This window comes from Patella vulgata, chromosome 7 (assembly GCF_932274485.2).
Source record: "Patella vulgata chromosome 7, xgPatVulg1.2, whole genome shotgun sequence".
Lineage (NCBI taxonomy): Eukaryota > Metazoa > Mollusca > Gastropoda > Patellidae > Patella > Patella vulgata.
The window spans coordinates 14076078-14091777 of NC_065885.2; the positions used below are offsets into that span (position 1 = coordinate 14076078).

The 15700-nt window shown below is 38.8% G+C and overlaps 1 protein-coding gene across 1 annotated transcript; it reads left to right on the forward strand.

Moving 5' to 3' along the window:
• Nucleotides 1-1038: 1038 nt before the first annotated feature.
• Nucleotides 1039-12907, forward strand: LOC126828221 (uncharacterized). Its single transcript, XM_050557867.2, has 6 exons — nucleotides 1039-1158; nucleotides 5583-5663; nucleotides 7800-7829; nucleotides 8850-8994; nucleotides 10144-10222; nucleotides 10594-12907. The coding sequence occupies exons 1-6, from the start codon at nucleotides 1143-1145 to the stop codon at nucleotides 11779-11781; spliced, it is 1539 nt and encodes a 512-aa protein (XP_050413824.1). The 5' UTR covers nucleotides 1039-1142; the 3' UTR covers nucleotides 11782-12907.
• Nucleotides 12908-15700: the final 2793 nt, after the last annotated feature.

Below are 15700 nucleotides of genomic sequence, written 5' to 3' on the forward strand. Positions count from 1 at the left end.
TTCTGGCGTGATTTTTCCTGTGTCAGTTCCTGGAGAGCCTGGCAAGGAACAGAGTCGTCGTTTGGGCGGGAAGAAAAACCCAGATCAGGTGTACCCGTTGGCGGGCACATAAAAGAAACTTGACAGTTGGAATTGGAAATAAGCTATAAGTTGTAGAGTTACTGTCTTGACATAATTTCCCTGGATGGTCTAAACCCCATTTCATTTTGATTATATATTACCAATTCAAGGAGCTAACATACAGTTAATGGAATTTTTTTTTTGTATTGTTTTGTAAAAAAAAAAAAATTATTAGGATTACATTTTTTTAAAGAAAAACAGCAACTTTTAAGTCCTTATTTTTTAAATTTTAAATAAATGTTGGTATTACAATGTAATGAAAATTTTTTAGTTTGTATTTTTGTTCAATTTAAATTGCTTATTGGTCGCCTGGAATATTAGGGTTTTTAAAGTATTGTTTGTTCTTTTATAAAAAATATATCGATCGAACCATAGTATAAGATTACAAGAAATACATTTATAAATATAATCACATTGAGTAGGGTCGTGGGATTGACAAAAGATCAAATTAGTTTCCGAAATAGGCTCCCCACCATTTGTTAATAAATGGAGGAAATGAGTATTTTGTTTGATGTTGTTCAAAACAAAAAAAAAGAAAGAAAACCCAAAAAAGCCGTAAACAGGACATAAGGGGGAACAGTCAAGAGACACTCTAGTTCACATTTCAAACAATGGAGACACAATTAATTTGCATAGGAAGTGGGCTTATTGTCAGATAAGGTGAACTTTGCTTTGGGTTAAAGTGTTGTTGTGAAAGGGATAGTTAATAAGTCGTATCTTTATAGAAAATGAAGAATTATACAACAATCTGTCTGTAAACAAAAGCCATTAAATTGAAACTTGGCGACAAACTTTGATCCTTTCACGAGACCGGAAATGAGTGCGGATATGTTGATAAATGAGATTTCCAGTAGTCTTGATTGTCATAATATGAGCGTCGTTGAATTCGTATTTTATTATGAACTGGATATCAATGTCTTTTTTGGATAATTAAAAAGATAACTGGTTTATTATTGTTCGTAAAGAGTTTATTCAACAAAATAACGTTTGCTTCTGACAGTTGGTGACTGATCGATGACATCATGTGCATATATTCAAGTAAGTTTTTTTCTCATTTCTAGAACATAAATTGTGGTTATGCATACCCCGATAAAGGTTAAATAGCTTACCGCAAGCAGTGGTCTAATTGTTTCTTCATTTATCAACAATTTGAGAACTTACCGTGGACGTTAAATTTATTTTTCTAATAAATATTTTTTTAAAAACTAGGAAAGCAAATTATCAACCCTGTTCAGAATAACCTCCCATTGTAGGGTATGTCAAATATTTACTCAATTCTGGCTGCACTTTTTTTTATCTGAAGTCAAGATTGTTTTTCAGCATGAATAAATCTTTGGAAATTATGACCTGTAATAATCACATTTTTTCCTTAAAAGAGTAGGGCTTGCGCTGTATAAACAGTCTGTAAACTTTGGTGGCTCGGTCACTAAACTGAAAGTTCATCGGGATTTTCAGGCGTGGATCTCCTTTGCCACCGGTGCAGGACGGGGGCCTAACAAGGAACAACATATAGTCGTTCGGATGGAATAAAAAAACCGTAAAAGACCCTTAGGCACTAGTGCCCCCTGTCTTGGCAAAATGTCCATCATAGCACGGCGTATGCCCCTCTTCATTAACCAAGTCAGTGCAGAATAACAGGATGTTAAAACAATTTTATTTCATTTCTTTGATTTTCCTTGATTGACAATTTATTGTACATAGAGCAATAGATGTGTTAGTTTGATCTCTTAGCCTATAGGGAATAAATGACTTTATTTATAATACTTAGTGAATAATCGTATTAACGACTTGTCTAGGAGATATAACGGCCCCGGGATAATATTTTGACCTATAACAGATATTCTTTAGATATCCGTGTTCTGCAAAAGTACACATGTTCGCCTTCTTAATACCGTTCGACAAAATGGCCGCCTTCGGCTTTTATTGCCATTTGAAAATATAATGTGATAGATAGTCGTCGTAACAAATAGGAAGTCACGGTGGCTCAGTGGGTATGGCGCTGGCTCACACGACGGGTGTTGGCTGAGACGTTCCTCGGGATTTCTCCTTGCCAGGCGTGTAGGGTACGGTACGGAAAGGCGCTTTGTCGTTCGGTGCCGTATATACCATTAAGATTTCCCTGGCTCGGTTGGTACAGAACAGATAAACATTAAACTCCATTTCATTTCATTTCTTGGCTCTCACACATAATACCATTTCTAAATAAGTTAACTTAACTACCGTTAGTGGGGAAACAAAAGCGCCCATGACACGTGTCATTTTGAAATGTTCCTCATAGCACACAGCATGGCGTATGCCCGTCGTTTCTTTTTAGAGGATTTCTAATAGGATCTGAAGCGAAAGCGAAAGGGCTGTAGGTAACAAATGAAATGGGGTTTAACGTCCTTCTGTTCGGCTCCGACTGGGCTAATGAATAGGACATACACCATATAGTATGCTATTGTGCTATGAGGGAAATTTCGCCCGTACATCGAATTTCAACTACCAAGGGGTCTTTCATGTGCACGCCAATGTGTACACAGGACCTCGATTTTTCGTCACATCCGAACGACTATACGTTGCCCATTGCCAGCCGCTCCGTCCTGCATCATTGAGGACGAGTCGGGGGGGGGGGGCACTCCGGCAAATCCCGATGATCTTTCTCGCCAACACGGGACCTCAACAGGCTAGCGAGCTAACGTCGTACTCACTGCGCTACCGCGGTTCCTTGTGGGTAACAAAAAAATTAAGTATCGGCTTCCAACGTCATTGAATCAACATTAATACAAATAAATGGAAATTTTATTAAACAATTATGCAGACCATGTCGCGAAGCCGTCAATACAGATTAGACATCGTCTATTACGCACAATAAAATTAATGTGCCCAAATCCCCGGTTTTCACACTGGGGGATGCGTCCCACTGGTGGGACATTTTGCTCTTCCGCGTGGGACACGAGCATGGCTTAGACTCCAGTAAAATCTTCCCAGCGACAGGAGGTTAAGGCCGGTCGCCGGTCTCGGGCTCAGTCGCTCAGCCAACTAGCTGCGAGACGTCTGACTTAGACACTACAACTATGTTGCTTTGGCTCCGCCTGATATCCAGGAACACCTGATGTTACTAAAGTCCGAGGTTTAGAGATATTTTCCCGACCTGGATACAGCTCAGTTTCAAGTCACCAGAAACCCACTCAGTGTCAGGGTTTCGGACGTAAACGATCGAGTTCAAGAGGATCTCGTTCGCTTACGAGAGGATACTGCATCAAAATTAGTGTTTGAAATCCAAACCGTATCCACGTTTAGGATGCGTATCAAACATGAATATCCCGTGTTAACGGATCTCGCCATACAAAAACTTATGAATTCCCCATCGACATATCTCTGTGAGAGTGCATTCTCAACCTTGACATGTATCAAACCAAAAGTAAGAAACCAACAAAATATTGAGTATGACATTCGACTGTGTCTCTCCGACACTGACCCTGGTATCACGAAACTTGTAGCTAAGAAACAAGCCCAACCATCACATTAATATCTGCGAATTGTGAGATGTCGTGACCGTTCAGTTGTTAAAAGTATAGACTATTATATAAATAATTTCTTCTTCTTGTTAGTCAATTCTGCAAGAAAGATTGAAACTTCGTTCGTCCATGGGACGCGTTATTTGGGATGTCGGCTTAAATGTTGAAAACATGGGGTCTAAATAGTTGTCTCTAGGAGGCCGGAACCAATAGTAACTTTAAATATCAAAATAGTCAATTTTAAAGTTAGCAGCTGAAGATCCTGGTATTTCTTGTGTTTAAATGTCTTTTAATTGTTAACCTATATAGCAACAAACTACTAACTATAAACCTTCCAGCCATACTATAGTATAACATTATTACTAATGTAAACTTTCCAAAAATCGATAAGATCATTTTCCAATCTACATTTTTCATGATATCAGAAGTAATGGAGAATTTAAAAAACAAATGTAATCCACCCATCCACTTGAAAAGGTCAAGCCAAAGACAGCTATTACTAGCGTCTATCATAGGCGTTAACAATCACGTTCTCGGTCTGGTAGACCGGATGTTGGTACACTTTATGATTAAAAATTAAAATGAAAACCCAAAAATATTAGATAAAAATTCACTCATATATATATGTTGAGTCATTATGGATTTGTCAGGTCAAGACAAGAATCTAAATTGTCAAAAGAATATTCGATACCACATGCTTATATCGAAATAAATTAAAATTTAACCATTCTATAAAAATCCACATAAATCTGACTCATGTTTGGAAATTTGATTTGATCTGTCTGATTTTCCGTTTCTTTAATTAACAATAGATAGCCACTCATCGGTTAATTAGATTAAGAGTTTCGTATTGAACGTTTCGCTATCAATAATTATTGTGTAATTAATCTATGATTATTACATTAATGACTTAAAGGGGCATTATGTAAGATTGAGATAAAGTGCTAGCCGTTTTCGCTAAAACATTTCCAAAATAGATAATACAAAATGAATACATTGAAATTTCATTGAAATTACTCTAAGTTATCAGTGGCGCAACGGTTGTGGATTTGACAAGATGTATGCTTTGATCAACCACCGTACTGGTCATTCGGGTCTTAACCTCGCTTCTCCATTACTTACAAGCGGCGCCATCCGATTCCGATGGCATCGAGAGTTGATTATGATCTTGTCATGTTAATACTTGTCTAATTAATAATTTATGTAACATATAAGGCCCAAAGAAAGACCTGCAATAGACACCCTTTTTATAGAAGCCGGCGATCACGGTGGCTAAGTGGGTAAGGCGCTGGCTCGCTAGCCTGGAGGTCAGGTGTTCGATCCCTGCATTGGCCGAGAAAGTTCATCCAGATTTTCCGGCGTGGTTTCCCCTTGTCAGTGATGCAGGACGGAGGGCCTGACAAGGACAGCTGTCTAGTCATTCGGATGAGACGAAAAACCGAGGTCCCGTGTACACATTGGCGTGCACGTAAAAGATCCCTTGACAGTTGGAATTCGATATAAGAGTAGGCCGTAGTGCCGCTGTCCGGGCAAAATTTCCCTCACAGCACACTGTATGGCGTATGCCCGTCTTCATTAGCCCAGTTCGGAGCATAACAGTAGGACGTTAAACCCCATTTCATTTCATTTCTTTAGAAGCCAGAAGAGGGTCATGGTGTTTCAGTCGGTAAGGCTCGTGCTCAGGGAGTCGTGGGTTCGATCACGATGTTGGCCATGAAAGATTTTCGAAATTTCCAAGCATGGTTTCCCTCGCCTTCAGTTAGGGCCAACTAACCCTACTTTTAGCTAACACTAAGATATATACAGAAAGCATGTATTACAAAGTTTAGGGTTAAAGGATAGGGTTACCTTACCCTAGTCTAATCCTAAAATAATAAAATAATATATTATTATATAATAAGTAATGCTATGTTTTAATTAAGACTTGATTTTAATTGGTTTATTTTATATATATATATATAGCTTCGACTGGTAAAGGTGGTGTATTACCCAGAAGGAAATGGCTTCATCGCAACCGAACATCGCATGGTACATATAACACAAGTAAGTAAATTAAAGGCCCTACAACACATCGTTCGTATTGGAGAGAGAGAGAGAGAGAGAGAGAAATGGGGGTTTAACGTCCACTCGACACAAACTAGGTCATTTCGGGACTAACATATGGTTTAATTTTAGTTACATAATTCGCTTGCGCGTAGGGGTCTTTAGCAGTGGGAGGAAACCGGAGGTCCCGGAGAAAACCCACGAGTTTGGACAGGCGACCCTACTCCTTGCCACGTACAACCGGGGATTCGAAAGCACGCCAGTCGACTCAATGACAGACTTTATGATACAGCGCGCGCACGCTAACCATTCAGCCATCCGTTCGTATTGGATTTCATTTCATTGGGCATTGTGAATTGATATAACAAAGAAAAAAATGGGAAGTTTACAAGGCAAACTGGATATATCGTTATCAATCGACTTTCAGCGAAATTGGTGGACTGATTTTTGGACCTTTATGCGATAAAACATGGAATATTCCTTTATTATGACAGTCGTGCTACTAGGTTCAAACATCAACCCCATTCTTGCATATTAAGTAGCCTACCGCAATCTTTACTTTTAAATTTGGTCTCGTTCGTCTTAACACTGTTTACCTACGTCGCGCATTTATAATTATTTGTAGAGTCATTGCTCTCAAAACCGTGTAATCGCTTTAAACAGGTCAGACGTTTGGAGATTTTTTTTTCAAACCCCCTGCCATTGTTTGATAAACTCTGTAAAAATTAAAAATCTTGCTTCAATTAGACCAGCTTTCAGAATTACTGCGTTTGTCATCAAAACCATGTATTTGTAAATACTTTAGTTATAAGCATGAATCCTACCAAAATCAAGAATCACCTATCAAATCAAGTTATTGCTCTTGTCATCGAAACTTCGTCATTTGGGGATTTTTTCTTCTTCAAAATTCGAGAGAATTCTTTTCAAAACATCTAAACATTAAAATGGCGATAAGCTCCATAAACAGTCGGACGATTAAACTGCTGGAAGGTGAGTGTTTCGTTACCTGGCAGATTTCTTTAAATTTGTAAACAAAGAACATTGTTCGGAGCAATGGCAAATATAACGTTTGATCACCCCGCCTTCATTAGCCAGGTTGGAGCAAAGAGGTAGGGCGCTAAACACCATGTTTTCTTTACGTTTGGTCACGAATCAAAAGCCTTGTCAATAGAAATGTGTAGTAGGCCTTGGCTTGAAAAACATCGTATACTGAAGTAGATCAATTTGAAGTGGCCCCGTATATAACATCCGTCATAAGTCTAGCAAAAATATTGAACGTAATTAACTCGATAGAAGAATGTGTGCTTGTTCGTAATGTTACAACCCAGTAACACACATTAACTGAGACGTATTCTAATCATAAATAATTAGAGTTGTTCAACTTCTAGTAAATAAATATTTAGTTAAAAATGGGTTCAGGTAAAGTTATATATTTTACATATAAAGTTAGTTATTAGAATTTTACATATAAAGTTATATATTTTACATATAAAGTTAGTTATGAGATATAAAGTTAAGTTATGAGATATCAAGTTAGTTATGAGATATAAAGTTATATATATTATTAGATATAAAGTTATATATTGAAGATATAAAGTTAGTTATTAGATATAAAGTTATATATTTTACATATAAAGTTAGTTATTAGATATAAAGTTACATATTTTACATATAAAGTTAGTTATTGCCTAGTGGATATAAAGCTATGTATTTTACTTATAAAATTAATTATTAGACATAAAGTAATATATTTAAGATACAAAGTTAGTTATTTCGGACATAAAGTTATATACATATATTTTAGATATAATACTAGTTATTAGATATTTTCTCATTTTAAAAAGACATATTGCACTGTCAATGAATGTTTCTTAATTTTTTGTATCTGAAATTTATACTCTCGTAGATGTTTGTTAAATTTTTTTAATCTTAATGTTATACCCTCAATAGATGTTTGTCAAATTTTTACATCTGAATGTTATACCCTCGCAGGTTTTATCTTAATGTTATACCCTCGTAGATGTTTGTTAAAACATCTGATTTCTATCGCAATGTCTCACTGTTTCTGTTGTTTTGCTGTACAGTTATTCAGCATTATTAACGAATTTAAATATTTTATTTGTTGTTCATTTACAGGTACTGGGATTAAATTTAATATGACACAAGGTAAGGTGATAATATAATAATTATATATTTATATTATAGATCCATTTATTCATTAGTCGTGGGTCTAGTCTCGTGTTCTTGTGGACAGTTCGCTTGTGCCTTTAGGAACCTCGCTGAAAACGATGGGGTTGTTCCACGTGTTTATGGGATTGTTCTACATGTTTAAGACGGGGTAGAGCGTGTTTCTTTAAAACTCGGCCCGGGCGGTGGGGGGGGGGGGCGAATGGTTAATGCGTGCGCGTTGGATTATAAGGTCTGTCATTACGTCAAGTTGAAGTGGCGTGGTTTCGATTCCCCGCTTGTACGTAACAAGGTGCAGGGTCGCTTGTCCAATCCCGTGGGCTTTCTCCGGGTCCTACGGTTTCCTCCCACTCACTGCTAAAAACCCACGACGCGCAAGCGAATTATTTTTATAAAATTAAATCCCTATGTTAGTCCCATTTCTTCCCCTCTCTCCCCTTCCTTAAAACGCGATGTTACTTCCCATGTACACAAGACTAAATTCAATTCTGAGGCATACTGACACAGATAAATAACAAAAACTTAATTAATAATGAAAAACAATGCAATTGGGGTTTACTTTCCTGTACGAACCCAGATAGTGAAGAGGGGCATACGTCTTGCAGTGTGCTTTGATAGATATTTTACCCGAAGAGATGCTTTACGTCCTACTCTTTCGATTTCCAACTGTGCCATCAATGACATACACATGAGCTCATTCTTTCGTCCTACCCGAAGGCCTGGACCCTTTCCTTACCGAGCCCTCCACCCTGCAGCACTGACAAATGGAGGGGACCAATAATGAACAATCAATCAAGGATGTCCGGGCAAAAGACTCCTCTGCACACGTGACCATAGAAAAAACAACAGTAAGCTCATCTAAGCTACACCGTGTTAATGATACCTTATACACCACTCATCTCCTATCCTAATTAAATACTAAATAACAAGAACATGATTTAAGGATAAAACTGTTTACGCGGCTAACCATGATGCTTATAACTGCTTTATTTATTTCAGTTCCTCGATATAGCCAGGCTACGACCAATGATATAGATTTTTGGGATTTATCAACCTTAATTGTAGCGGCGTCTATAATATTTACCTTCACTATACTAGCTATTGTCTTGGTTGTTTTCTTGGATAGAAAAAGAAAATTTAGAAGGTAAATACACAGTTGTTGAGTAAGGCCCGATAGTCCCCAAATGAATAGGAAGCATGGTCCCATAGTTCCAAAAATGAATGGGCAGGAAGGTCCGATAGTTCAAAGTGCTGACATCCAAAAGTCCGATAATCCAAAGACCCATAAAATGAAAATGAGATTTTATAATTCTAAGCCCCGATAGTCCGTAGAGTATGGGTAGCTGGATGTAAAATATGAATTATTACGTTTAAATGTTCTGGATTTGATGTTCAGGGCTTGATATATACTCTTCAAAAAAAAGTAGAGGATATTCAGAAACAATACAAAACTGCGGAAATGCACTGCTGTGTTTATTAGAGGTAACCAGTGTATGTTCATAACAGGCCAATTGCCTACACATGAACATAAACAGTTCAAATGGGCGGCTTATCTGACGGCCCCATTTCACTCGCAAAAAGATACACTGTGAAAAGTGAAAATGAACGTTTTTGATTTTTGTCTTAATAATGAGTAATTGCTCCACCAATCCCCAGACATTCACCAATTCGTCGTGGCCCCCAATCAACTGTCCAGTCACGATTTGGGGCAATCTGACCGACTCCTCATGCAGTGCCACGGGCAATTCCTGCAGTGTTGTCGGTTGACGTTGGCGTTGACGTCGACGAACACGTCTCCCGATCAAATTAAACGCAACACACTAAAGCAAAGGTTCGCTAAACAGTAAACCTTATGCAAGAACCGATAGGAAAGCAAACATGGATAGATAAACCAGCACGCAGCAGTTTTCATCAACCCTTCCTTGACGTGTCAAATTTGACAATGAACCCCTCCCACGTGTATGGCGCTATTGCGTGTTGCATGTGCAGCTCAGTGGTTCTATTGGGGCGATAAGTTCTTCATCTGTGAACATACCCTCAAATCATGTCAAATGTGCATGACTATATATCATCTCACAACCTGCATAGGTATTTGCATTTCAATATCCTCAACTTTTTTTGAAGAGTATATTATAAGACGACAACATCTTCCCGAAGATTTTAACTTCAAAGGATGTCCTCGAAATTGACCTGAACGTAAATAGACAACAGATCGCAGGATACATTATTTGTCAGCTCCTGTATCCTGTTCTAGAATAATGTCCGAATATATATTATATATATCTCCTTTCAGAAAATCTATTCCCATTCCAAAACAACGATTTGGGAAGTGCCGTTGTCAAGAATCTGTATACCATGAGATAAAGAAACCCGTAAGTACCGGTATTAGTTGTGACATGAATTTTATTAATAATGTCAGTAAATGGATTTGTCGAAGGGGGGTCGAATGGTCTAGCGTGTGAACATTAGATCATAAAATCTGTCGAGTAGACGTTCAACTCATTTCTCTCTGTTACAGGGGTTTAAGAATATTGTTCAAGATAGCAGGACACGTAACAAATCATTACTGCATTGTAGACGTTTAATATAACTGCCCCTCACCGTCTTTCGACGAAAGGAGGGGTTTATTAAAATGGGTTCGTCCGTCGGTCTGGTACAGTTGATACAGTTGCGAAAATGTACACATTGGTGCGTGTCTAGCCAAATTCTCCATATAGTTTAACTTTCGTTTTGATTATTCCAGGGTAAAGAGAAACGTCATAAAACACAGGGTTGTTTGCCCAGTCGTATCACAAAATCGACAAACTGCAACCAGAGTGCAAAATCCGAGTTCGCTAGAACCAGACGACCCGTGATCCAGCCTGCTGAGATAGCCGATGTCATCTATGAGACACTAGACGGTAAAGATTGGAAACGAAAGAAATATCAAAAAAGCATTAAAGATTCCCCCCTACCAAAAATAGAATCTGCGTATTCCAATCCATTAGACGCTATCCTGCCCTCAAGCCACCCCCCTGAACGAAGACCATCGTCACAAGTCAACAGTGAAAATAGTCGAGGCTCTCAGTATGACAATCCACCATGTGCACACGCTTGTCAATTCTGCAGAAGTCATTCGGCACCGGCAAACAATTCCTCTCCATATTTTGAGCTAGAAAGTCAAACTAGGAAGACTGAAACAGTAGATCTCAACTTTCGGGGACCTAAATACCAAGAAACGGTACCAGAAGCCATGGCACTAGAAAAGAACTACGGTCGCAGGTTGATCCATAGTCAATCGGTTATACTTCATGATAGACTACCACCACAACCACCAATAAGGACCTTACCACCGCCCAGGAATTTCAATATCTATGAACCCAACCATTATCCAAAATTTCCAAGGCGATTTAGCTGCGACAATTGTGCCCAAAGTGCTAATTTATCGAATGAATATTTCTCGCTTGAACAACAAAACCAATCGAGAGATGTTGATTATTCGGAGGTACGGCGAACACACAAGTCTCATATTCCGATTTGCGAAGAAGCGTCTTTTAAAGAATTGGGGTCTAGCAATTATTTTGTCTTAGAACGCGATTATATTCCAAACCAGTTGCAGCCCATGGAAAGTAAAGATTCAGAGTATGACTTCCTTTCCCGTGGAAATTATTCCCGATTAAGCAATCGACAGAGCAACATTCCTATTCATCAAGATTGTGTCCGCCGAATGCTAAGTTTTGACCAGGAATATTTGGATAGGTTAAGAGACAATGGTGGGGTAAGAATTGTATTTCTGAATCAACAGTCAGAAGGACTAGCTAACAATGACACTGATGATAACCAAAAAGTAAAATCTGACTCGGTGTATGATCGACTATATTTTGATTCTAGAAGGGAGTCTTTATTCGACGATAATGACACAAGGGAAAGAATCCATTCATCTCCTGCATGAATATTATAATGATCTATATCGGGACCAGCTCATCTCCAGCATGAACATTATAATGATCTGGGTCGGGACCAGCTCATCTCCAGCATGAACATTACAATGATCTGTGTCGGGACCAGCTCATCTCCTGAATGGGTTTTTTTTTAAAAAAGTGATGTCATAAATAACTGGTTATCTTAGCACGATCGCCCGTTCACTCTATAGTTATTTTTTTACACAATATTTTATTCATTTAAATTTACAAAATTTAAATAATAAATACAAGATACGATAACGGGGTTTCGGAACAGGCTATTCCGGTTATTTCAGGAATGTTTGGAATAAATCAAAGACTTCACCTTGGGAGAAGAGGAGAGATTATTTGTTCATTAATGTAATGGGTCTAGATAATTCTCACATCATTCGGGCCATTTCCGTGGAAATCACAATCTACGAAATTGATCTAAAAAGCTCGGTAGTGCTTGCTTACAGGTTGGATAAATGAAAATGCACTTTATTGTCGTGAATTAATCTTCGGGTCAGTTCACTGTTATAGTTCTCCCAACATCACGGCCCTGTATTATAAGGTCTGTCATTGACAACCGGCGTGGTTTCGATTGCCCGGTTGTACGTGGCAAGGAGTTGGATCGCCTGTTCAACCTCGTGGGTTTTCTGCCGGTCCTCCGGTTTCCGCCCACTGCTAAAGACTCCTACGCGCAAGCGAATTATTGAAATAAAATTGAACATATGTTAGTCCCGAAATGACCTAGTTTGTGTCGAGTGGAAGTTACCCCCCCCCCCTCTTTCTCTCTCTCGCTATCCAGGAAAATTTGTCTTCGTCTGTGGCGCAGAGAAGTAATACGTTAAACCATATTGCATTTTATTTCATATGGATAAGTATACGATTATTCGAATACTTGATAGATGGAACTATTGGAACTAAGCCAGCGAGTTATTTTGTAATATTCTTCTTGATTGTTATTATATATAGACATTACTATATTCACAGCAAAGCAAGAATATGTCCAATTTAATATACTATTTTATTCTTAAGGTATGATTAGATCCAATGTTTAAAGTGCTCTTCTTTTAATTTGTATATTTTTAGTTATTATATATTTGGTAAAATAAAAATATTATGAATACAAAACGTCATACTTTTAAAGACTACATGTTCTAATTGTTCACTACATGTTTACACCCTCTTGAACACTTGATGTCACTTCTTATTTTGTGAAAGCTACATGTGCAAGCCCCACATGGGGTTTATTCGCCACTTGCGTTCTCTTCTCGTCTTCTAGTGGACCGGTTTTCACCGGAATCAATGTTCATATTCTCAACTTGACGACGTTCACTGGAAACAAGGGGGTGTACTAGACGCCGTCCAACAGTTTGTACCATTGATTTATATTTTGTACATTTGAGCTTTTCCTTTAAAACATATCCCTGTACATGCCGTGTGAATGTAATGTGATACGTTTCAGAAGACAAGTGCCAATTTCCTTCTAGATTTTTTTATAATGACGTCATTCTTTTTTTGAGATAATTATCAAGCATTTGCCAAAAGTGTTCCATCGGAGACTCGAATTAATTAATCTTTACAACAGACTCTACAATCGTCTAGCATAAACATCGTGTGATCTGTCGAGGAGGAAATAAATCATTCCAACATAGGTGTGCGTGCAGTTACACTAAATATTCCATTGTTAAGCTCACTTATCGCCGTTTGTTCCGGAATGTTGTAGCTTTAAGTCTGTATGAGAATGCTTTAAGATCCGGATTATGCAAATACCCATTAGGCTGTCAAAGTTACTGAACTCAATGTTATTTATCAGCCTCTTTTGGTCCTCCGGCTTAGTTTTAGAGCCGGTTGACCACCGCCCCACTCTAACCCACTTCGGCATGATCGACTTGTTCATACGGACCAAATTGTGGCTGCAACCTCCTCAGCCTCCGTTAAAATCTTCCTCTGCTTCCACATTATTATCTAAATGGGCATGGGGCGTTGTATACTTGGGGAGCCACAGTGGCCCAGTGAGTAAGACGTTGGCTCGCTAACCTGGAGGTACCGTGTTCAATCCCGGTGTTGACAGACAATTTTCATCGGGATTTTCCGGCGTGTCCCCCATGTCAGTGATGCAGGACAGGTGGCCTGATTAGGGCCAACGTATAGTCGTTCGGATGGGACGGAAATGGGTGGTCTCGTGTACGCATTGGCGTACAGGTAAACGAACACTTGACAGTTGGGGTTTGCCCAGGCAAATTTCCCCCATAGCACTCTGCATGGCGTATTCCCGTCTTCATTAGCGAGAGAGAGAGAGAGAGAGAGAGAGAGAAATGGGGTTTAACGTCCACTCAACACAAACTAGGTCATTTCGGGACTGATATATGGTTCAATTGTATTTCAATTATTCGCTTCTGCGTAGGGGTCTTTAGCAGTAGCAGAAAACGCGGGGGGGGGGGGCGGAGAAAAACCACGAGGTTGGACAGGCGACCCTATTCCTTGTCACGTACAACCGGGAAATAGAAACCACGCCAGTTGACACAATGACAGACAACGCACACGCGCTAACCATTCGGCCATCCAACCCTCCGTCTTCATTAGCCCAGTCGGAGCAGAAAAGTAGGACGTTAAACCCCCATTTTATTTTGTATACTTGAAGTCAATTATTTGTGACCTGCTATCGGGATATTAGAAGAATAAATTGCATGCCATAATGATAGTTTACACACGTTACATATCGTAATATTAACAACTTTCTTGTTTGTGTATGGCCCATTTCGTTAATGAAAGATTGCTATCAGGGATAATTGCAATTTATTTGAACACAGGAGAGAGTTGGATAACTAAGTTCCCAGCTCGCGGTATGGATTGCAGTATTCTGGTTCGATCAAACGATAATTGATTCAGTTAAGAGCTAGCTCGTTTGAAGTCATCCAGGGTTTATTAAGACCCGGAAGCTTTATACAAGTTGTGCGTTCTAATCGCACATAAGTGCAGAAGAAGCGCACTATAACTGACAGAACCCAGAAGTCAACCCATGAAAAAAGATACATCACTTACTGTCACAAACAACATACAACAAAGGCACCATGAAATCGAGTGAATTGATCCCAGGGCTAACCGCAAGCGTTCACCGCGCTTTACAGTCTCGGGTCTGCAAAACGCTCTTCACTGAAAATGAAAACAAACACACAAGGGAGACAATCCACAAAACGCAAACCACGAAAAAGGGAGGATTTTCAAAAAAATTGCACCATTTTAGTGTTTCACAAGTCCAACAGACAGTGTCATAAACACCAAAAGCTATGGAAGCAGTCGCGAAGTCTGGACACATGTCCCCCATCCTCTTCCCAAAATAATCAAAAAATATTTGCCGCCTCAGTTCCGAAGGTTCTACCCTCAACAAAAGAAAGAAGCAAGGCAAAACGTTGTGACCAGCCCTTGCAGAATACCGTCATCAAATTAGCTACAATGGTTATAATTAAAGACCAGCCTTCATTAGCCCAGTCCTTGCAGAAAAGTAGGAAGTTAAACCCCATTTTATTTCATATAATTAAAGCTGCAATCCCACGAAAGTATTTATAGGCTATTAGGTTTGTTATTTCTATAGAAGTATGACATATTTCGTATATACAGAAAAATAATGTAACGGTCTAACGGACAGTCTGCCTGCTCGGGTGACGCAAGGGGTGCTTCGTGTACCTTGATCTAATGGCTAGCGATTGTGAGAACTTTGGGAGACTAAAACATCCAGAAAACGACAGAAAAAGAAGTGGACAAAGTCAGGGCATCTTTACCAATACTGCTGAAAAAAATCAACCCTGTCATTTTGCACAAAAAAATGATCGGCTATTATACTTGAAAGAATTTGAATCTTGGTATGTTGAAAAAAAAGCAGTACATTTAAAATAAAGGGATCTTGTTCTAATAAAAAATATA

Excerpts from the sequence above, each read along its gene's own strand:
- LOC126828221 (XM_050557867.2), top strand. Across the intron at positions 7,830-8,849 it reads TAAATTTAATATGACACAAG|TTCCTCGATATAGCCAGGCT; the intron begins GTAAGGTGATAA and ends TATTTATTTCAG. Across the intron at positions 10,223-10,593 it reads ACCATGAGATAAAGAAACCC|GGTAAAGAGAAACGTCATAA; the intron begins GTAAGTACCGGT and ends TGATTATTCCAG.